At 47.4% G+C, this 24,213-nt stretch overlaps 1 protein-coding gene across 1 annotated transcript in view; it reads right to left on the bottom strand.

Annotated features, from left to right (window-relative positions):
* INTS13 (integrator complex subunit 13) overlaps positions 1–24,213 on the bottom strand; it is a 48,351-nt gene that overhangs the window by 6,302 nt on the left and 17,836 nt on the right. Inside the window, 13 exon segments of the mRNA XM_075343753.1 lie at positions 3,720–3,874; positions 3,967–4,137; positions 6,723–6,751; positions 6,754–6,802; positions 6,804–6,901; positions 7,009–7,098; positions 8,567–8,653; positions 8,976–9,060; positions 12,994–13,122; positions 15,235–15,325; positions 15,410–15,490; positions 15,609–15,811; positions 20,954–21,028. Of these exon segments, the coding sequence (XP_075199868.1) occupies positions 3,720–3,874; positions 3,967–4,137; positions 6,723–6,751; positions 6,754–6,802; positions 6,804–6,901; positions 7,009–7,098; positions 8,567–8,653; positions 8,976–9,060; positions 12,994–13,122; positions 15,235–15,325; positions 15,410–15,490; positions 15,609–15,811; positions 20,954–21,028 (1,343 nt within the window).

Below are 24,213 nucleotides of genomic sequence, written 5' to 3'. Positions count from 1 at the left end.
CTAAGTAAGGGATCACCGAGTGTCCCTGAGAGTGAAGAACTGCTACCACTGCTGCCATGACCTTGGTGAAGACCCGTGGTGCTGTCGCCAGGCCGAAAGGCAGTGCCACGAACTGAAGGTGTTCGTCCCCTATGGCGAAACGTAGGAAGCGCTGATGCTCTGGTGCAATCGGTACGTGGAGATAAGCATCTTTGATGTCGATTGATGCCAGAAAGTCTCCTTGGGACATTGAGGCGATGACGGAGCGGAGGGATTCCATCCGGAACCGCCTGGTTTTTACGTGTTTGTTGAGCAGTTTTAGGTCCAGAACAGGTCGAAAGGATACATCCTTTTTCGGTACCACAAACAGGTTGGAGTAAAAACCGTGACCCTGTTGCTGAAGAGGAACAGGGATCACCACTCCTTCCGCCTTCAGAGTGCACACCGCCTGAAGAAGAGCCTCGGCTCTCTCGGGGGGCGGAGATGTTCTGAAAAATCGAGTCGGAGGACGAGAGCTGAACTCTATCCTGTAACCGTGAGACAAAATGTCTCTCACCCAACGGTCTTTGACCTGTGGCAGCCAGGTGTCGCAAAAGCGGGAAAGCCTGCCACCGACCGAGGATGCGGTGTGAGGAGGCCGAAAGTCATGAGGAGGCCGCCTTGGGAGCGGTTCCTCCGGCGGTCTTTTTAGGACGTGACTTAGACCGCCATGAATCGGAATTCCTCTGATCCTTTTGAGGCCTTTTGGACGAAGAGAACTGAGACCTTCCCGTGGGCCGAAAGGACCGAAACCTCGATTGTGCCTTCCGTGGTTGAGGTCTGTTTGGTTTGGACTGGGGTAAGGATGAGTCCTTTCCCTTGGATTGTTTAATGATTTCGTCCAATCGTTCACCAAACAGGCGGTCGCCAGAAAATGGCAAACCGGTTAAGAACTTTTTGGAAGCGGAGTCTGCCTTCCATTCACGTAACCACATGGCCCTGCGGACTGCCACCGAATTGGCGGATGCCACCGCCGTACGGCTCGTAGAGTCCAGGACAGCATTAATGGCGTAGGACGCAAACGCCGACGCCTGAGAGGTTAAGGACACCACTTGCGGAGCAGATGTACGTGTGACTGCATTAATCTGCGCACGACAAGCTGAGATAGCTTGGAGTGCCCATACGGCTACGAATGCTGGAGCAAAGGACGCGTCGATAGCTTGATAGATGGATTTCAACCAGAGCTCCATCTGTCTGTCAGTGGCATCCTTGAGTGAAGCCCCATCTTCCACTGCAACTATGGATCTAGCCGCCAGTCTGGAGACAGGAGGATCCACCTTAGGACACTGCGCCCAGCCCTTGACAACGTCAGGGGGGAAGGGATAATGTGTATCCTTAAGGCGCTTGGAAAAACGCTTATCTGGACAAGCTCGGTGTTTCTGGACTGCCTCTCTGAAGTCAGAGTGATCCAGAAACATACTCAATGGACGTTTGGGAGACCTGAAACGGAATTTCTCCTGCTGAGAAGCTGACTCCTCAATTGTAGGAGCTGGTGGAGAAATATCCAACACCTGATTGATGGTTGCTATAAGGTCATTCACTATGGCATCCCCATCAGGTGCATCCAGGTTGAGCGCGGTCTCAGGGTCAGAATCCTGATCTGCTACCTCCGCATCATCATCCAGAGAGTCCTCCTGCTGAGACCCTGAACAATGTGAAGAAGTCAAGGGAAATTCCCAGCGCCCCCGCTTAGGTGGCCTGGGACTGCGGTCCACGTCAGAGACCTCACCCTGGGACCCATGGTTCACCCCAGGAGCACTTTGCAGGTCCAAATGCGGGGGGCCTGGGGTCAATGATTGAACAGTGCCCTGGGCCTGAGTTACCGGTCTGGACTGTAAGGCTTCTAGTATCCTAGCAGACCATTTAGCCATAGTCTCAGACAGTTTGTCAGCAAATACTGCAAACTCCGTCCCTGTCACCTGGACAGTGGAAGCAGGTGGTTCCACCTGGGCCACCAGTAGCAGAGGCTCCGGCTGAGTGAGTGCCACAGGGGCCGAGCATTGCACACAATGAGGGTCAGTGGAACCTGCCGGTAGTATAGCCGCACATGAGGTACAGGTTGCAAAGTAAGCCTGTGCCTTGGCACCCTTGCTATTTGCGAACGACATGCTGTTGTCTCTCTGAGTACAATCCAGGAGGGTATATAGCCAGAAATCAACAGTGCGACCGTACAGTGTAGATGTATAGCATATAAGTATATATATATATATCTATATGAACACTCCGGCACTCAGTGGGGCCAGCACCTCAGGTGCTGCTTACCGACCGCTCAAAGCGGTTGTGTGATCACCAGCTTCCCTGCCTGGGTCTCCCAGAGCTTTCTCTCCTCTCCAGCGTCAGAAGAGCTGACAGGAATGGCTGCCGGCGTTCTGTGGGGAGGAGGGGGCCGTGGGCGTGCCCTAGAAAGTGCGGGAAGCTGGAGCCCCACTGTGCTGAATGAGGGGGGAGGAGGATACAGAGTATGCTCCAGCCCTCAGCGCTGACGTTCTGTGGAGCGTCCCGCCCTTCCCCTGACTGACAGGCCTGGGGGCGGGAATCTGCGCTACTAGGCCGCAAAAGCCGGGGACTAAAGTTATAAGCGCGGCCGGCGTATAAGCGCGGCCGGCGCGGTAGTCCCCGGCGCACTAACACACCCAGCCGTGCTGAAGTGTATATGGTACCAGCGCTTCATGCGCGGTCCCCACGGGGACACAGAGTACCTCACAGCGCGGCCGGCGCGGTCGTCCCCGTCGCACTAATACACCCAGCAGTGCTGCAGTGTAAATGGCACAAGCGCTCCATGCGCGGTCCCCCAGGGGGACACAGAGTACCTTACAGTAGCAGGGCCTTGTCCCTGACGATACTCGGCTCCTGTCCAGCAGATTCCCCAGGGGCTGCGGAGGGAGCACGGCCTCAGTGCCTGGAGACCGAATAGGATCCCACTTCGCCCAGAGCCCATTAAGGGATGGGGAAGGAAAAACAGCATGTGGCTCCTGCCTGTGTACCCGCAATGGGTACCTCAACCTTAACAGCACCGCCGACCAGAGTGGGGTGAGAAGGGAGCATGCTGGGGGCCCTATATGGGCCCTCTTTTCTTCCATCCGACCTAGTCAGCAGCTGCTGCTGACTAAATAGTGGAGCTATGCGTGCATGTGTGCCTCCTTCGCACAAAGCATAAAAACTGAGGAGCCCGTGATGCACGGGGGGTGTATAGGCAGAAGGGGAGGGGCATTACACTTTTAAGTGTAATACTTTGTGTGGCCTCCGGAGGCAGAAGCTATACACCCAATTGTCTGGGTCTCCCAATGGAGCGACAAAGAAAATTGCAATGTAATAAAAATAACTTAATACATTTGAAATAAAATAAATTCTAAAAAAGTTTTTAATGGAAAAAATACAAGATTTTAATAAAAATCTATTAAACTTTTGTATTTTTCTTCCATTAAAAACTTTTGGAATTTATTATTTATTACAAATTTCTTAAACTGTTTTTTATTAAAAATTGTAATTTTATTTTATTTACTTTTTACATTCTTTTGTATTAATTTTAGCATCGCTACAACCCCCATCATGGTCGGTGGTCACACCTCTCCTATGTTGCTAGACAAATATATAAAAGCGGCACCAATCCCATCTGTTGTCAGAACCCCCCTCCCATGATAAAAAGAGGCCCCCTGCACCTGCTCTGATACACTGTTACAAAGTATCAGCAGAGACGTTACCTCTTTGGCCCCTTCCCCCTGGTGCCGGCTGTAGATATCGGCAGCGGGTCGTTCTTCCTCTCCATGTCCACCAGATTGTAGATGGTTTTCTGACAGTTCAGGACGTCGTCCTCGGTAAGAGCCTCCTTCACGATGACGCTGGCGAGGGGCACCACCTGTGGGAGGAAGATGGGGGGGGGGTTGCATCACTGTTGGGCTCCATTACGCTTCTTATTAGGTCCTTATTATCCGGACGCCCCGCACTTACGGCCTGCATATTAAAGATGGTGGTCTGCGAGATGATCATGGGCCAGTAGCGGGTGTATCTCTCCAGCTGGCACTTCGCCCTCTCCACGGGAACCTCCACCGTGCCGTCCAGTTTATAGCGGGTCTCTAGGAACGGCATGAGTCTGTTCTCCCTCATGAACTCCCCAAAGTCCTAAAAATGTCGAAGAAAGCAAAAATAATAAATAATATAACCCTCTAATGCGGACTTCTGTCAACAAATATGGCATATCGAGGATTTGGAGCTCTGTGTCAGCTTCTGGCAAACCTATTCAAAAGGAGACATTGACCGCTACCCCCATCCCGCCCCGAGTACATGATACTGGCTGTCTTATAATGGTTTAATTGTCCGAGAGCTGAGATAACTCTCATCCAGACAGGGGTGTAATGATCGCAGTCGCAGAGATTGGGACTGGGTCCGGGAGTACAGGAGGCCAAGCACCTGCTTCAGCTGGATGTGCGTCCCAGGGTGCGCATTCAGCTAAAATACACTTTGGAAATGTATGTGGATATATACCAGAATGGGCCACGATGGGGATATATACCAGGATAAAGCCATGATGGTGTCATACACCATTATGTGGCCATGATGTGGACATACACAAAGATGGGGCCATGATGAGGTCATACATCAGGATGGGGCCATATATACCAGAATATAACCATGATGAGGTCCTAAACCAGGATGGGGCCATATATACCAGAATATAACCATGATGAGGTCATGCACCAGGATGGGGCCATATATATCAGAATAGAACCATGATGAGGCCATATATACCAGAATATACCCATGATGAGGTCATACACCAGGATGGGGCCATATATATACCAGAATATAACCATGATGACGTCATACACCAGGATGGGGCCATATATACCAGAATATAACCATGATGAGGTCATACACCAGGATGGGGCTATATATACCAGAATATAACCATGATGAGGTCATGCACCAGGATGGGGCCATATATACCAGAATATAACCATGATGAGGTCATACACCAGGATGGGGCTATATATACCAGAATATAACCATGATGAGGTCATAAACCAGGATGGGGCCATATATACCAGAATATAACCATGATGAGGTCATACACCAGGATGGGGCTATATATACCAGAATATAACCATGATGAGGTCATGCACCAGGATGGGGCCATATATACCAGAATATAACCATGATGAGGTCATACACCAGGATGGGGCTATATATACCAGAATATAACCATGATGAGGTCATAAACCAGGATGGGGCCATATATACCAGAATATAACCATGATGAGGTCATACACCAGGATGGGGCTATATATACCAGAATATAACCATGATGAGGTCCTAAACCAGGATGGGGCCATATATACCAGAATATAACCATGATGAGGTCATGCACCAGGATGGGGCCATATATACCAGAACATAGCTATGATGAGGTCATACACCAGGATGGGGCCATATATATCAGAATAGAACCATGATGAGGCCATATATACCAGAATATACCCATGATGAGGTCATACAGCAGGATGGGGCCATATATATACCAGAATATAACCATGATGACGTCATACACCAGGATGGGGCCATATATACCAGAATATAACCATGATGAGGTCATACACCAGGATGGGGCTATATATACCAGAATATAACCATGATGAGGTCATACACCATGATGGGGCCATATATACCAGAATATAACCATGATGAGGTCATGCACCAAGATAGGGCCATATATACAAGAATATAACCATGATTAGGTCATGCACCAGGATGAGGCCATATATACCAGAATATAACCATGATGAGGTCATACACCAGGATGGGCCATATATACCAGAATATAACCATGATGAGGTCATACACCAGGATGGGGCTATATATACCAGAAAATATCCATGATGAGGTCATGCACCAGGATGGGGCCATATATACCAGAATATAACCATGATGTGGTCATGCAGCAGGATGGGGCCATATATACCATGATACAGCCATGATGAGGTCATACACCAGGATGGGGCCATATATACCAGAATATAGCCATGATGAGGTCATAAACCAGGATGGGGGACATATTTACCAGGAAGTGGCCCAAGATGGGGAACGTTATTACAGAATGAGGGCCAGTACTACACAATTAAGGGGGAGGGAGGCAACTTTGTCTTTATACAATATAGTACGCTACGACGCCTCATACATCTGACCAACATGTAGGGGGGCTCAGGCTCAAACTTTACCCTGGGGCCCATCAGACTCCAGTTATGCCTCTGGATCCAGGCCATATAACAATCTTAGATTCACAATCAATATTGACTGTAGAATCTAAACGGTTAAACAGAGGAGGGGGGCTGGCTAATAAAGGGCCAACGTTTGCAATAGCGATAAAAAAAAAAAAAAAAGGGTCTTTTGCCCATGAGAGAGGAAAAAAAACAAACAAACTTCAGGAGGTGGTAATGCTGTAGAAAAAATGCAAGGGATCAGTGTTCTCGCTAATCCCGTCTGTTCATACTGCTGCATTTATATAGCTGGTGCACATGACGAGGCTCAGACAGCTCAGACCTTTACAGCTGACACCCGCTTGTTAGTGCCGATGTAGGTAGGTAATCCCTTAGATGCCACGATCAGTAGCGGCTGTGGCATCTAAGCAGTTAGAATGAATTATTTGCTACATTTCCAGACAAACTTTCCACTGAAAAGCGTGAGAAAGCCGGTCAATCGGTTTTATGTACCGTAATCCTGTAGTCTGTGACCCTTCCCCGCAGCCTTCGCTTATGGATGGAGGGTCCTCCAGTATAGAGCGGGAGCTGCCTCAGGACGTGCAGGAAGATCTCCCCTCCGTGACTGCTCAGCATGTGACTGATCACCTTGGATCCGGACTTCCGCGGTTGTTCCAGAAGCACCGACCGACCTGTGAGCGATCGAATCGTAAAAATACCACTGGTTACTCTAAGACGGCTCCTCGTGGGCGGGATTGCTGCTCCTCTGTAATCTTGCACCAATACTTGTAGCGCTCACCATTTAACAGGAAGTTAGTAAGGCAGGATGATGGTCGGCTGTTCACGTCTACGGGGGAGATCCGGAAAGCACCGGTGCAATAATGCAGCTCTGTGGGAGAGGGAGAAATATACATGAAAACATAAGATAGACGACTTATTAACCCCTTCAGCCCCCGGGCATTTTCCGTTTTTGTTTTGTTTTTTTGCTCCTTTTCTTCCGAGAGCCGTAACTTTTTTATTATTCCGTCAATCTTGCCATTTGAGGGCTTGTTTTTTGCGGGACGAGTTGTACTTTTAAATGAAACCATAAGTTTTACCATATATTGTACTGGAAAACAGCAAAAAAAAATTCCAAGTGTGGAAAAACTGCAAAAAAAGTGTGATCGCACAATAGTTTTTGGGATGTTTTATTCACCGTGTTCACTATATGATCAAACCGATGTATCTATGTGATGCCTCAGGTCGGTGCGAGTTTGTAGACACCAAACATGTATAGGTTTACTTGTATCTAAGGGGTTAAAAAAAATTCACAAGTTTGTCCAATAAAAGTGGCGCACGTTTTGTGCCATTTTCCGAAACACGTAGCGTTCTTATTTTTTGGGATCTATGGCTCAGTGATGGCTTATTTTTTGCGTCTCGAGCTGACGTTTATAATGGTACCATTTTTGCGCAGATGCTACGTTTTGATCGCCTGTTATTGCATTTTGCGTAAAACGTGCGGCGACCAAAAAATGTAATTTTGGCATTTGGTAAACGGCGTAGTGGCAAAAAAATTCCAATCAGATTAATTGATTTTATATTTTGATAGATCGGGCATTTCTGAACGCGGCGATACCAAATATGTGTATATTTATTTATTTTTTAACCCTTTAATTTTCAATGGGGGGAAAGGGGGGTGATTTGAACTTTTAGGTTTTTTGTTCTTTTTTTATTTTTTAAAACTTTTTTTTTTACTTTTTTTTTTTATTTTACTAGTCCCCCTAGGGGGCTATAGCGATCAGCAATCTGATCGCTATCTGCTGATCACAGCAATACAGCTGTAAACAGCAGATTCAGTCACTTTAGTTTTCCCTCTGCTCTCGGCCGAGGGAAAACGAAAGTGAAACATCATAGCAGCAGGCGTCATCACATGACCCTGTGCTACGATGGCAACCACCGATAGTCACGTGATAACACACGTGACTTCCGGTGGGGGCGGCGGTAAGTAAAAAACATGGCCGCGCGCATTTAAATCTTGCTGCCAGACTTTGGCAGCAAGATTTAAGGGGTTAATGGCCGCGGGTGGAAGAGATTCCACCCGCGGCTAGCAGGCACACATGTCAGCTGTTGAAAACAGATGATGTGTGCCGTTCCACGCCGCCTGCCCGCGGCAGGGGGCGGGGGCTTAACGGGACACGATCCTGGACGGATAGATCCGTCCAAGGTCGTGAAAGGGTTAATTAATGAAGCCACGCCCCCGCTTATCTACAAAACATCTCAATGCTGATTGGCCAAGAGAGATTGTTGACACCTGACACCTCCCTGTCAAGTAATTCTTGTATCTTTTATTTGAGACCACGGTTCCCCTCTCTACTCACCCACGCTGTTAGTCCTCGGTGTGCACCATTTTAAAGTGACGGTGTCTTTAAGGGTGGGCTCTCGGCTGTTACCGACATGTCCGTCTCCTGGAAGTAGAAAAAGAAACGTAATTGTGAATCTCACACATTTTATACTCCTGGGTTGGAGGACATTTTTTTTTATATTTGCCTTTATACTTCTGCCCAACTATATCTAGCAGCACAGAGTATTTCAGGAACAGAGTGGTATAATGATGAGACAGGGCCGATTGCGATGGGAGAATATAATGGAGACAAGATGTAGGGCACAGATAGGTGGTGTAAGGCAGAGTCCTCCCAGCAGCACAGAGTGTGTCAGGAGAATGTGGAGGGGGTGGGATAAACAGGGGCAGGTCTGGGACGGCTGCAGAGCGTTTCACAGAGCACGTACCACTTTTTATAAATTCTACGTGCGCCTCCTTGTGGTGAAGAAGCTCCACGTCGTAGTTGGCCGAAGTGTTAGCGTGCTGTTCTTCCTTTATACACAAAAACACAAAAAAAGAACAAAACAGAAAAATGAAACAAAGAGGGAAAGGGAAAGAGACGCAGCGAGGGTCACACACGGAGATCAGCGGCGCCCACCATGGTGAAAGGGTGTTACAGACTACTACCGATCACTGCTCCGGGTATCATGGCAAATTCTGGCCAAAATACAAAGAGCAAATGTCTAGAGTGCAGAAATAGTAATGTATGAAGCAGAATAGTGAGTGCAGCTCTGGAGTATAATACAGGATCAGTAATGTACAGTACAGACCAAACGTTTGGACACACCCTCTCATTCAAAGAGTTTTCTTTATTTTCATGACTCTGAAAATTGTAGATTCACATTGAAGGCATTAAAACTATGAATTAACACATGTGGAATGAAATACTTAACACAAAAGTGTGAAACAACTGAAAATCTGTCTTATATTCTAGGTTCTTCACAGTCGCCACCTTTTGCTTTGATTACTGCTTTGCACACTCTTGGCATTCTCTTGATGAGCTTCAAGAGGTAGTCACCGGAAATGGTCTTCCAACAGTCTTGAAGGAGTTCCCAGAGATGCTTAGCACTTGTTGGCCCTTTTGCCTTCACTCTGTGGTCCAGCTCACCCCAAACCATCTCGATTGGGTTCAGGTCTGGTGACTGTGGAGGCCAGGTCATCTGGTGTAGCACCCCATCACTGTCCTTCTTAGTCAAATAGCCCTTACACAGCCTGGAGGTGTGTTTGGGGTTATTGTCCTGTTGAAAAATAAATGATGGTCCAACTAAACACAAACCGGATGGAATAGCACGCCGCTGCAAGATGCTGTGGTAGCCATGCTGGTGTCACCAGCAAAGCACCCCCACACCATCACACCTCCTCCACCATGCTTCACGGTGGGAACCAGCTATGTAGAGTCCATCCGTTCACCTTTTCTACAAAGACACGATGGTTGGATCCAAAGATCTCAAATTTGGCCTCATCAGACCAAAGCACAGATTTCCACTGGTCTAATGTCCATTCCTTGTGTTCTTTAGCCCAAACAAGTCTCTTCTGCTTGTTGCTTGTCCTTAGCAGTGGTTTCCTAGCAGCTATTTTACCATGAAGGCTGCTGCACAAAGTCTCCTCTTAACAGTTGTTCTAGAGATGAGAAGGTGTGTCCAAACCTTTGGTCTGTACTGTATGTACAAAATGACTGCACCAGCAGAATAGTGAGTGCAGCTCTAGAGTGTAATACAGGAGGTAACTCAGGATCAGTAATGTAATGTATGTACACAGTGACTGCACCAGCAGAATAGTGAGTGCAGCTCTGGAGTATAATACAGGAGGTAACTCAGGATCAGTAATGTAATGTATGTACACAGTGACTGCACCAGCAGAATAGTGAGTGCAGCTCTGGAGGATAATACAGGAGGTAACTCAGGATCAGTAATGTAATGTATGTACACAGTGACTGCACCAGCAGAATAGTGAGTGCAGCTCTGGAGGATAATACAGGATATAACTCAGGATCAGTAATGTAATGTATGAACACAGTGACTGCACCAGCAGAATAGTGAGTGCAGCTCTGGAGTATAATACAGGAGGTAACTCAGGATCAGTAATGTAATGTATGAACACAGTGACTGCACCAGCAGAATAGTGAGTGCAGCTCTGGAGTATAATACAGGAGGTAACTCAGGATAAGTAATGTAATGTATGTACACAGTGACTGCACCAGCAGAATAGTGAGTGCAGCTCTGGAGGATAATACAGGAGGTAACTCAGGATCAGTAATGTAATGTATGTACACAGTGACTGCACCAGCAGAATAGTGAGTGCAGCTCTGGAGGATAATACAGGATATAACTCAGGATCAGTAATGTAATGTATGAACACAGTGACTGCACCAGCAGAATAGTGAGTGCAGCTCTGGAGTATAATACAGGAGGTAACTCAGGATCAGTAATGTAATGTATGAACACAGTGACTGCACCAGCAGAATAGTGAGTGCAGCTCTGGAGTATAATACAGGAGGTAACTCAGGATCAGTAATGTAATGTATGAACACAGTGACTGCACCAGCAGAATAGTGAGTGCAGCTCTGGAGTATAATACAGGAGGTAACTCAGGATCAGTAATGTAATGTATGTACACAGTGACTGCACCAGCAGAATAGTGAGTACAGCTCTGGAGTATAATACAGGAGGTAACTCAGGATCAGTAATGTAATGTATGTACACAGTGACTGCACCAGCAGAATAGTGAGTGCAGCTCTGGAATATAATACAGGAGGTAACTCAGGATCAGTTATGTAATGTATGTACACAGTGACTGCACCAGCAGAATAGTGAGTGCAGCTCTGGAGTATAATACAGGAGGTAACTCGGGATCAGTAATGTATGTACACAGTGACTGCACCAGCAGAATAGTGAGTGCAGCTCTGGAGTATAATACAGGAGGTAACTCGGGATCAGTAATGTATGTACACAGTGACTGCACCAGCAGAATAGTGATTGCAGCTCTGGAGTATAATACAGGAGGTAACTCAGGATCAGTAATGTAATGTATGAACACAGTGACTGCACCAGCAGAATAGTGAGTGCAGCTCTGGAGTATAATACAGGAGGTAACTCAGGATCAGTAATGTAATGTATGTACACAGTGACTGCACCAGCAGAATAGTGAGTGCAGCTCTGGAGTATAATACAGGAGGTAACTCAGGATCAGTAATGTAATGTATGTACACAGTGACTGCCCCAGCAGAATAGTGAGAGCAGCTCTGGAGTATAATACAGGAGGTAACTCAGGATCAGTAATGTAATGTATGTACACAGTGACTGCACCAGCAGAATAGTGAGTGCAGCTCTGGAGTATAATACAGGAGGTAACTCAGGATCAGTAATGTAATGTATGTACACAGTGACTGCCCCAGCAGAATAGTGAGTGCAGCTCTGGAGGATAATACAGGAGGTAACTCAGGATCAGTAATGTAATGTATGTACACAGTGACTGCACCAGCAGAATAGTGAGTGCAGCTCTGGAGTATAATACAGGAGGTAACTCAGGATCAGTAATGTAATGTATGTACACAGTGACTGCACCAGCAGAATAGTGAGTGCAGCTCTGGAGTATAAATGCTCTTATAATATTTCAGCCAGAATTCACATATCTACAATTAAGATAAAGTTATGCTGTAAACAGAGAAAAATTAAAATCATTACAGAATCACTATTATCAATCATGGATTTGTTCAGTTGTTAAAAATTCTTTTCCATATTGTCGGAGCACCTTGGCGGCCATGACAGTGCATACAGCGGATGGCCCGCTTTCCCGGATAGTAGATCTATGACTTTCCTCCCCTGAGATCTGTCAGGATCCTTAAAAAGAATTTTTATCAACTTTTTCAGAGTATTGCATTTCCCTGGCCAATGCGACACTGCAAATAAAACATTATTTCAGCAAAAGGGAATAAGGGTCATTTTTTTCGTTAGTTTTCATAAGGCGGCAAAACCAGGAGGCTCTGAGCTCGCTCAGGTTAGAAGTCGCCAGAGGTCACACGAGGATAGAAAACGGGCAAAAACACACGGAGAAGACACCACAGTACACAGGAGGGAGAGGACTATGCAGCTACCACCCACGCAGCGGGGGATGGGGAGGGTTCATTTCCCATGGTTTTTTTTCTATTATATGGAAGCAGGGGTCGGCTTTTATCCAGGGCTGGTTTTTGCGTGTATTGGAGAGAGGCGATTTCCAAAATGTACTAACCTGATCACAGACACTGATTGTGGGCTAGTAAAAAACAGAAAAATATGATATGGAGAGGAAAAAAAATATAAACAAAAGAAAAAGTCAAATAAATAGTAATAAAAAATAAAAATAAAAAAAAATGAAAACATTATAAAAAGGAAAAAAAAAAAAAAAAGAAGCATAAAAGGGGAACTGAAGAGGGGACGGGGGCCTTACCTTCATGGGGATGTTCGTTATAGTGGTGGACGCCAAGTCAAAGTGGAGCTGGACCAGATGGTTTAGCTTTGTGGCAAGATGTCTGCCGGCACGGACGCTGTGGACCTCGCTGGTCAATGCAGGGGAGAGCTGGGGAGGAGGAAGGAGCCATGTAATGAGAGAGATCAGTCCTAAGCCTAAAAGTCACATGTATGGTGAATCTAATCATTACATTCATCCTGTCTGCAGCCACCACTAGGGGGAGCTCCCTGTATACAGAGATACATGATAAGATCCTGTCTGCAGTCACCACTAGGGGGAGCTCCCTGTATACAGAGATACATGATCAGATCCTGTCTGCAGCCACCACTAGGGGGCGCTCCCTGTATACAGAGATACATGATAAGATCCTGTCTGCAGTCACCACTAGGGGGAGCTCCCTGTATACAGAGATACATGATAAGATCCTGTCTGCAGTCACCACTAGGGGGAGCTCCCTGTATACAGAGATACATGATAAGATCCTGTCTGCAGCCACCACTAGGGGAGCTCCCTGTATACAGAGATACATGATAAGATCCTGTCTGCAGTCACCACTAGGGGGAGCTCCCTGTATACAGAGATACATGATAAGATCCTGTCTGCAGCCACCACTAGGGGGAGCTCCCTGTATACAGAGATACATGATAAGATCCTGTCTGCAGCCACCACTAGGAGGAGCTCCCTGTATACAGAGATACATGATAAGATCCTGTCTGCAGCCACCACTAGGAGGAGCTCCCTGTATACAGAGATACATGATAAGATCCTGTCTGCAGCCACCACTAGGGGGAGCTCCCTGTATACAGAGATACATGATAAGATCCTGTCTGCAGTCACCACTAGGGGGAGCTCCCTGTATACAGAGATACATGGTAAGATCCTGTCTGCAGTCACCACTAGCGGGAGCACCCTGTATACAGAGATACATGACAAGATCCTGTCTGCAGCCACCACTAGGGGGAGTTCCCTGTATACAGAGATACATAAGATCCTGTCTGCAGCCACCACTAGGGGGAGCTCCCTGTATACAGAGATACATGATAAGATCCTGTCTGCAGTCACCACTAGGGGGAGCTCCCTGTATACAGAGATACATGATAAGATCCTGTCTGTATCCACCACTAGGGGGAGCTCCCTGTATACAGAGATACATGATAAGATCCTGTCTGCAGCCACCACTAGGGGGAGCTCCCTGTATACAGAGATACATGATAAGATCCTGTCTGCAGCCACCACTAGGGGGGAGTTCCCTGTATACAGAGATACATGATAAGATCCTGTCTGCAGCCACCACTAGGGGGGAGTTCCCTGTATACAGAGATACATGATAAGATCCTGTCTGCAGCCACCACTAGGGGGAGCTCCCTGTATACAGAGATACATGATAAGATCCTGTCTGCAGCCACCACTAGGGGGAGCTCCCTGTATACAGAGATACATGATAAGATCCTGTCTGCAGTCACCACTAGGGGGAGCTCCCTGTATACAGAGATACATGATAATATCCTGTCTGCAGTTGCCACTAGGGGGAGCTCCCTGTATACAGAGATACATGATAAGATCCTGTCTGCAGTCACCACTAGGGGGAGCTCCCTGTATACAGAGATACATGACAAGATCCTGTCTGCAGCCACCACTAGGGGGAGCTCCCTGTATACAGAGATACATGACAAGATCCTGTCTGCAGCCACCACTAGGGGGAGTTCCCTGTATACAGAGATACATAAGATCCTGTCTGCAGCCACCACTAGGGGGAGCTCCCTGTATACAGAGATACATGATAAGATCCTGTCTGCAGCCACCACTAGGGGGAGCTCCCTGTATACAGAGATACATGATAAGATCCTGTCTGCAGCCACCACTAGGGGGAGCTCCCTGTATACAGAGATACATGATAAGATCCTGTCTGCAGCCACCACTAGGGGGAGCTCCCTGTATACAGAGATACATAAGATCCTGTCTGCAGCCACCACTAGGGGGAGCTCCCTGTATACAGAGATACATGATAAGATCCTGTCTGCAGCCACCACTAGGGGGAGCTCGCTGTATACAGAGATACATGATAAGATCCTGTCTGTATCCACCACTAGGGGGAGCTCCCTGTATACAGAGATACATGATAAGATCCTGTCTGCAGCCACCACTAGGGGGAGCTCCCTGTATACAGAGATACATGATAATATTAGGCAGACACAGAAGAGGATGACTCACAGACTTTACCTCTTTCTTTGGGCGATCTGACACGAGGCTGTCTTCTCCGACTGGATACGTGTGGATGAGCACCAGCTCACATTTCTGAATCTGCATGAGACTTAATCAGACACTTATTATTAGATACCATCCATGCCGGGTACTTACATGAGGGGGTTACAGGGTGCAGTGTGGTGGTACTTACTGGTCTGATCCAGCCGCCAGCTTGTTGTGTTCGTGGATGGTCTCGCTGACGCAATCCTCCAACATCTGGACGTGACTGTCACTGGTGAGACAGAGCGGTAAAGTGATACCTCAAGAATAAGCACGACCCCTGCTCCTCTCTGATTGTTGAGACCCCACCCCTAGGAGCCCGCAGAAGCTGTGGATAGCAGGGGGCGCACCTCTTGGCGTTGGTCAGGCAGATGATCCTCCCTCTGTTCGCTACGCGTTCAGCATTCTCCATCAGCGTTGTACGCGCCTCATGCTGATAATCCGTCACCTTACAGAGAGACTCTACGGCGGCCACCAGGCCGTGCAGGATGCTGCAACACTCGGGGTCTGCACGAGGGTTCGGGGGTCCAATCGTAGCTAATGCTGCCATCAACTAGAGAAAAAAAAAATCAGATCTGTAAAACAGGCAGTTTATAATGCTCAAACACTACTGTAATATAAAAATATAAAGAGCCGATAGGCGAGAGAGAAGAAGAGCAGAGAGGCGAGAGAGAAGAAGAGCAGAGAGGCGAGAGACAAGAAGAGCAGAGAGGCGAGAGAGAAGAAGAGCAGAGAGGCGAGAGAGAAGAAGAGCAGAGAGGCGAGAGAGAAGAAGAGCAGAGAGGCGAGAGAGAAGAAGAGCAGAGAGGCGAGAGAGAAGAAGAGCAGAGAGGCGAGAGAGAAGAAGAGCAGAGAGGCGAGAGAGAAGAAGAGCAGAGAGGCGAGAGAGAAGAAGAGCAGAGAGGCGAGAGAGAAGAAGAGCAGAGAGGCGAGAGAGAAGAGCAGAGAGGCGAGAGAGAAGAAGAGCAGAGAGGCGAGAGAGAAGAAGAGCAGAGAGGCGAGAGAGAAGAAGAGCAGAGAGGCGAGAGAGAAGAAGAGCAGAGAGGCGAGAGAGAAGAAGAGCAGAGAGGCGAGAGAGAAGAAGAGCAGAGAGGCGAGAGAGAAGAAGAGCAGGGAGGCGAGAGAGAAGAAGAGCAGAGAGGCGAGAGAGAAGAAGAGCAGGGAGGCGAGAGAGAAGAAGAGCAGAGAGGCGAGAGAGAAGAAGAGCAGAGAGGCGAGAGAGAAGAAGAGCAGAGAGGCGAGAGAGAAGAAGAGCAGAGAGGCGAGAGAGAAGAAGAGCAGAGAGGCGAGAGAGAAGAAGAGCAGAGAGGCGAGAGAGAAGAAGAGCAGAGAGGCGAGAGAGAAGAAGAGCAGAGAGGCGAGAGAGAAGAAGAGCAGAGAGGCGAGAGAGAAGAAGAGCAGAGAGGCGAGAGAGAAGAAGAGCAGAGAGGCGAGAGAGAAGAAGAGCAGAGAGGCGAGAGAGAAGAAGAGCAGAGAGGCGAGAGAGAAGAAGAGCAGAGAGGCGAGAGAGAAGAAGAGCAGAGAGGCGAGAGAGAAGAAGAGCAGAGAGGCGAGAGAGAAGAAGAGCAGAGAGGCGAGAGAGAAGAAGAGCAGAGAGGCGAGAGAGAAGAAGAGCAGAGAGGCGAGAGAGAAGAAGAGCAGAGAGGCGAAGAGAAGAAGAGCAGAGAGGCGAGAGAGAAGAAGAGCAGAGAGGCGAGAGAGAAGAAGAGCAGAGAGGCGAGAGAGAAGAGCAGAGAGGCGAGAGAGAAGAAGAGCAGAGAGGCGAGAGAGAAGAAGAGCAGAGAGGCGAGAGAGAAGAAGAGCAGAGAGGCGAGAGAGAAGAAGAGCAGAGAGGCGAGAGAGAAGAAGAGCAGAGAGGCGAGAGAGAAGAAGAGCAGAGAGGCGAGAGAGAAGAAGAGCAGAGAGGCGAGAGAGAAGAAGAGCAGAGAGGCGAGAGAGAAGAAGAGCAGAGAGGCGAGAGAGAAGAAGAGCAGAGAGGCGAGAGAGAAGAAGAGCAGAGAGGCGAGAGAGAAGAAGAGCAGAAAGGCGAGAGAGAAGAAGAGCAGAAAGGCGAGAGAGAAGAAGAGCAGAGAGGCGAGAGAGAAGAAGAGCAGAGAGGCGAGAGAGAAGAAGAGCAGAGACAGAAGAAGAGCAGAGAGGCTAGACAGAAGAAGAGCAGAGAGGCGAGAGAGAAGAGCAGAGAGGCGAGAGAGAAGAAGAGCAGAGAGGCGAGAGAGAAGAAGAGCAGAGAGGCGAGAGAGAAGAAGAGCAGAGAGGCGAGAGAGAAGAAGAGCAGAGAGGCGAGAGAGAAGAAGAGCAGAGAGGCGAGAGAGAAGAAGAGCAGAGAGGCGAGAGAGAAGAAGAGCAGAGAGGCGAGAGAGAAGAAGAGCAGAGAGGCGAGAGAGAAGAAGAGCAGAGAGGCGAGAGAGAAGAAGAGCAGAGAGGCGAGAGAGAAGAAGAGCAGAGAGGCGAGAGAGAAGAAGAGCAGAGAGGCGAGAGAGAAGAAGAGCAGAGAGGCGAGAGAGAAGAAGAGCCGAGAGGCGAGAGAGAAGAAGAGCCGAGAGGCGAGAGAGAAGAAGAGCCGAGAGGCAAGAGAGAAGAAGAGCCGAGAGGCAAGAGAGAAGAAGAGCCGAGAGGCGAGAGAGAAGAAGAGCCGAGAGGCGAGAGAGAAGAAGAGCAGAGAGGCGAGAGAGAAGAAGAGCCGAGAGGCGAGAGAGAAGAAGAGCCGAGAGGCGAGAGAGAAGAAGAGCCGAGAGGCGAGAGAGAAGAAGAGCCGAGAGGCGAGAGAGAAGAAGAGCCGAGAGGCGAGAGAGAAGAAGAGCCGAGAGGCGAGAGAGAAGAAGAGCCGAGAGGCAAGAGAGAAGAAGAGCCGAGAGGCGAGAGAGAAGAAGAAGAGCCGAGAGGCGAGAGAGAAGAAGAGCCGAGAGGCAAGAGAGAAGAAGAGCCGAGAGGCGAGAGAGAAGAAGAGCCGAGAGGCAAGAGAGAAGAAGAGCCGAGAGGCGAGAGAGAAGAAGAGCAGAGAGGCGAGAGAGAAGAAGAGCCGAGAGGCGAGAGAGAAGAAGAGCCGAGAGGCGAGAGAGAAGAAGAGCCGAGAGGCGAGAGAGAAGAAGAGCCGAGAGGCGAGAGAGAAGAAGAGCCGAGAGGCAAGAGAGAAGAAGAGCCGAGAGGCAAGAGAGAAGAAGAGCCGAGAGGCAAGAGAGAAGAAGAGCCGAGAGGCGAGGCAAGGCGAGACAGAAGAGAGAGAAGAGGAGAGACGAGACACTAATGAAGAGAGTCTTCACTCCCCTTTTCTTCTTAATGAGCAGAGTCCTTTTATTGTGCAATTAGCGCTGTCCCCAGCGTCTTACACATGTAAGATTTCTGCCTCTTTTCCTCCTTGGGGCACGGTTCCACTTGTGCAGAGCTTGTGATGTGACAGCATCAGAAGATATACACTAATCATCCTCTGCTGCGAGCGTCATCCGAAGGTCATGTGACTGTGATGCAATCTTGCGATCACTTCACAGCTGTGGAGAAGAGGGAGGGAGCACTTTCTCCCATCTCCTCCCCTGGCTGTTCTGTGTACATCGCACTGCAGTTGGATGACATGTGAGTGTAGTGCGATGTTTCACATATTCCCATAGACTTGTACGAGTGCATGTGAGCAGAGACTTCCTGCAAAATGCAGCATGCTGCGATTCATTCCACAGGCCGCTACGGCATGAGAAATCAAGTTCAGATGGACACTGCCCCCATGGTTTTCCACTGGTGCGAGTGCAGTCCGATGTTTTATCAGATTGCACTCGTCCATGCAAAAACGCAAGACCTTACACACAGATCAGTCTCTTGTACTCTTCAATGGAAGTTGATCTAATTTCTGCACTATAATGGATGCTGTCTGCAGATTTGTGGGTAAACAAGGGCGGCATCACACACAGCGGGTGATAGGATAGTACATGTCACCAATTTTCTAAGTAATATATTTCTAAAGCGGCAACTGACATGAAATTCTCACAAGAATTTCCCCTGTGTAAGTTCTCATTATTACACATCAGTAAATTTATGGACATCTATGGCTTGATTGCTTTGCCTGTGTGGATTGGATTGACTGTAACTGACATCTGGTGAGAATTTCATATTAATAGCAGCTTTACAGATATATTTACTTAGAAAATTGGTGACAAGTGAAAGACAGCGACAACTGGAAACGCAGGAGACCGGCCATTATCTGGGAGACCGAGACTGTGCTGCAAAGTGTAAATCACCCTGTGTCCTTCCTGACTGCGCACTAGAGGATATCTTACTAAAAAGTGAAGAATAATGCTAATATATAAGATTCAGTGTATCAAAAAAGGTCACCTTGTTGCAGATGATGGGTTCACATGAAATGTCCAATTTATGCAACAAGGACCTATATTCCATATAGCATTAATGCAGTGGAGATTTCATATACTCTGTGTCTGCATATGACTTCATGGTTACAGAGGCTGCTGTATTTTTTTGTTTGAGAGATATACATACATACACACACATACATATACACACACACATATATATATCTATCTACATATCTTTTTAGCTATTATATATTATATATATATATATATATATATACACACACACACACACACACACACACACACCGCCACCCCTCCACCCCTCCACCCCTCCACCCCTCCACCCCTCCAACAAATAGTTTGGGATATTTGGCTTTTGGGTGTCAATTCAGGATGATCCTACACAATCCTCTCGCTTTTTCAGGGGAACTTAAAGAGCCAACCACGGGATTTTGCTATATGAGGCCTAAGACACACATCCGTGCCGCCGGTACGTGTTTGGCAGTTTTTTCACGTACTGGCGGCACGGAAAACACTTGGACCTATGTTTTCATTATTGTTTGAACACACGTAAGTATTTTGGAACGGAACGTGTCCATTCTGTACTTACGTGCGTCCGTGATTTTCTCATGCTGACATGTCCACATACACAGCCTGCACCCGTACGACACGGACCTAGTGTGGATGCGGTTCCGTGTGACACGCGCTGGAGAACACGTGTCATTAATTTTAAAATAAAATAAAATAAAAAAAAAAAAAAAAAAAAAAAAACACATACTCACCTCCACCAGCCCCGCAGATTCTTCCGCTGTAAAATGTTCCTGCCGGCCACCGCTCGTTATGAGCGTGTAAAGGAGGTGGGCGTGCTTTCACGGGAGCTGATCTCCGCCCTCCGCTCGGCCGGAAGCAGCGTCAGCGGGGAGTGAGTGGGGCTGGAGCCGAAGATCAGTACCCTGGACAGCAGCGCGGACCATGTGAGTATGCAAATTACCGTTTCTCCGTGTGCTATCGCGGATAGCACACAGAGAACACACGTGGACCGCACGTACCAGAGACACGTACTTGCAACACGCAAGGAAAATACGTGTCTCGCGTCACATGCATGCTTTTAATGGATGTGTGTTGGAGGCCTGAGGTAAAGCCAGTGCCATACAGGCAGTACGATGCTGAATCAGTTATAATAAACTCAGGACTCCATTTATTAAAGGGTTCGCCACCCTTGGGAATAAATATAAATAAGTGTATGTATGTATATCACATACATATATATATATACACATATACATATACACACTCCGAAAGGTGACAAAACCTTTAATAAATGGGGTCCTGAGTTAATTATAAATGCACAGAACTTTCCAGCATATGACGACGCCACCGGACTAGTCCCGAGTCCTCACCTCCTGCAGGCTCTGATCTTCTTGACTCCAGGAGTTTAATATTCGGGAGCAGGAATCACTGACGATGAAGTTCACCTGTAAATGAGAGAAAGGGCCGAGGGTCAGTAGGAGGCCTTGTGTTAGTATGTATGTATCGTATATACACATACATACATATAGAGACAGACAGATGTAAACCTCCGAGTCATTATGCTGCTTATACATTACTTTATATATATATATATATATACACACACACACACACACACACACACACACACACACACACACATATTATATATATATATATACAGTTAGGTCCAGAAATCTTTGGCCAGTGACACAATTTTGGCGAGTTGGGCTCTGCATGCCACCACATTGGATTTGAAATGAAATCTCTACAACAGAATTCAAGTGCAGATTGTAACATTTAATTTGAAGGTGTCACAAACCACCGGGGGGGTCACTCAGAAATCCCCCGCGCTGGCTACCAGTACGTCACAATCGGGGGGTAGCAAGGGGGTGTCACCCCTCCTTTATACCTCCCGACCGACAGACAGAGCACGTGACGCGCTCTCTAGCGCCCCTCTTAGAGTCAGGCCAATTATGGAATTGCCCGACAATAAGCAAGGAGGCCGCTATACTACTTATGCCGATTATTGAAGGGCCCCCGGCGAGAGAAGGGTATATATTCCCCCGACCTCCGCGGGCGGAATATATAAACTCTCCCCGAATCTCACTGGCCTCCCCACAATAATCCTTGGCACAACTCGCTGCCACCAACCGATTTACGGTAACTATTAGCCGAACACACGGACGTGGGATTCGAGATCGAGATAACAGAGCAGCCCAAGATTAATTATATAATTTAATCAGCCTAAAGCACACTAGAAACTACAATATATACAATAGGGAATCTACAGAATATACAGTTATGTCAGAGTACAGTTACAGATAAAGCATGTTTTACAAACAGGTATGCAATTCAATCAGTTACCTTGTGCGTCTGGCCACAGGGGGGCGCTGTAGACCAGGTTTCTAGGAACTCCCGCAGATGTTTCCTGCACGTGACCCCCAGCGAAAGAACCTTGGAAAATGGCCGAAGCAGGGTTATCAACCTGGGCAAATCCAGGTCCCCTCCTACCTTAGTGACCTCACAGGGAGCACTGCTCCACCCCTGGCTGGAGTTATGGACAAATTCACAACATGGAATATGGGCCATAACTTTGCCTGGGAGCGTCGTAGGCGGACGCCAATGCTCTCATTGTGACAGTTATGAATTTAGCTACAGAACGAGGGGACTCATGACCTGTCTACGAGTTCCCATATGGCTGATATCACGCCTGGGGTATTTCCCAAGCTCCCCCTTCCATAAAAAAGGTGTGCCAGCATCGTCCGCCTGCGCAAACACCATTTTTATGGTTGCCATATTTATCGGAGATATGGCTTGCGAGATATGAACCATTTTTTACTGGAGTCGTTCTGTCTGGCTACTTCCAAGCCTTGCTAATGAGATACAACTCTTGTTACAGGGTGACGGCAGGGAGCCATCCTGTGTCCATTGTCCGCACAACATCTCATCTCCATATCAGAGGAGATGGCTGTTGGAGGTGTAAGTGGGATGTGACACCTTCACAGATGCTGGACATTTGAGAACGACAAGGGAGGGGGGCACTGCCAGGGAGTGATGAGAGCAATTATGACTTCTAGTCATAATTCCTCTTCATATCCCAGGATTTACCTCACAGAAGGTTTGAACAAAAATATCTGATAGAAATTGTAGGAATTGTCACATTTCTTTACAAACACTCCACATTTTAGGAGGTCAAAAGTAATTGGACAAATAAACCAAACCCAAACAAAATATTTTTATTTTCAATATTTTGTTGCAAATCCTTTGGAGGCAATCACTGCCTTAAGTCTGGAACCCATGGACATCACCAAACGCTGGGTTTCCTCCTTCTTAATGCTTTGCCAGGCCTTTACAGCCGCAGCCTTCAGGTCTTGCTTGTTTGTGGGTCTTTCCGTCTTAAGTCTGGATTTGAGCAAGTGAAATGCATGCTCAATTGGGTTAAGATCTGGTGATTGACTTGGCCATTGCAGAAGGTTCCACTTTTTTGCACTCATGAACTCCTGGGTAGCTTTGGCTGTATGCTTGGGGTCATTGTCCATCTGTACTATGAAGCACCGTCCGATCAACTTTGCGGCATTTGGCTGAATCTGGGCTGAAAGTATATCCCGGTACACTTCAGAATTCATCCGGCTACTCTTGTCTGCTGTTATGTCATCAATAAACACAAGTGACCCAGTGCCATTGAAAGCCATGCATGCCCATGCCATCACGTTGCCTCCACCATGTTTTACAGAGGATGTGGTGTGCCTTTGATCATGTGCCGTTCCCTTTCTTCTCCAAACTTTTTTCTTCCCATCATTCTGGTACAGGTTGATCTTTGTCTCATCTGTCCATAGAATACTTTTCCAGAACTGAGCTGGCTTCATGAGGTGTTTTTCAGCAAATGTAACTCTGGCCTGTTTATTTTTGGAATTGATGAATGGTTTGCATCTAGATGTGAACCCTTTGTATTTACTTTCATGGAGTCTTCTCTTTACTGTTGACTTAGAGACAGATACACCTACTTCACTGAGAGTGTTCTGGACTTCAGTTGATGTTGTGAACGGGTTCTTCTTCACCAAAGAAAGTATGCGGCGATCATCCACCACTGTTGTCATCTGTGGACGCCCAGGCCTTTTTGAGTTCCCAAGTTCACCAGTCAATTCCTTTTTTCTCAGAATGTGCCCGACTGTTGATTTTGCTACTCCAAGCATGTCTGCTATCTCTCTGATGGATTTTTTCAGCCTCAGGATGTTCTGCTTCACCTCAATTGAGAGTTCCTTAGACCGCATGTTGTCTGGTCACAGCAACAGCTTCCAAATGCAAAACCACACACCTGTCATCAACCCCAGACCTTTTAACTACTTCATTGATTACAGGTTAACGAGGGAGACGCCTTCAGAGTTAATTCCAGCCCTTAGAGTCCCTTGTCCAATTACTTTTGGTCCCTTGAAAAAGAGGAGGCTATGCATTACAGAGCTATGATTCCTAAACCCTTTCTCCGATTTGGATGTGAAAACTCTCATATTGCAGTTGGGAGTGTGCACTTTCAGCCCATATTATATATAGAATTGTATTTCTGAACATGTTTTTGTAAACAGCTAAAATAACAAAACTTGTGTCACTGTCCAAATATTTCTGGACCTAACACATATATATATATATATAT

This window comes from Anomaloglossus baeobatrachus, chromosome 4 (genome assembly GCF_048569485.1).
Source record: "Anomaloglossus baeobatrachus isolate aAnoBae1 chromosome 4, aAnoBae1.hap1, whole genome shotgun sequence".
In the NCBI taxonomy this organism is placed as follows: domain Eukaryota; kingdom Metazoa; phylum Chordata; class Amphibia; order Anura; family Aromobatidae; genus Anomaloglossus; species Anomaloglossus baeobatrachus.
The sequence above is the reverse complement of the archived record's forward strand: the minus strand, read 5'-3'. Positions and strand labels throughout refer to the sequence as shown.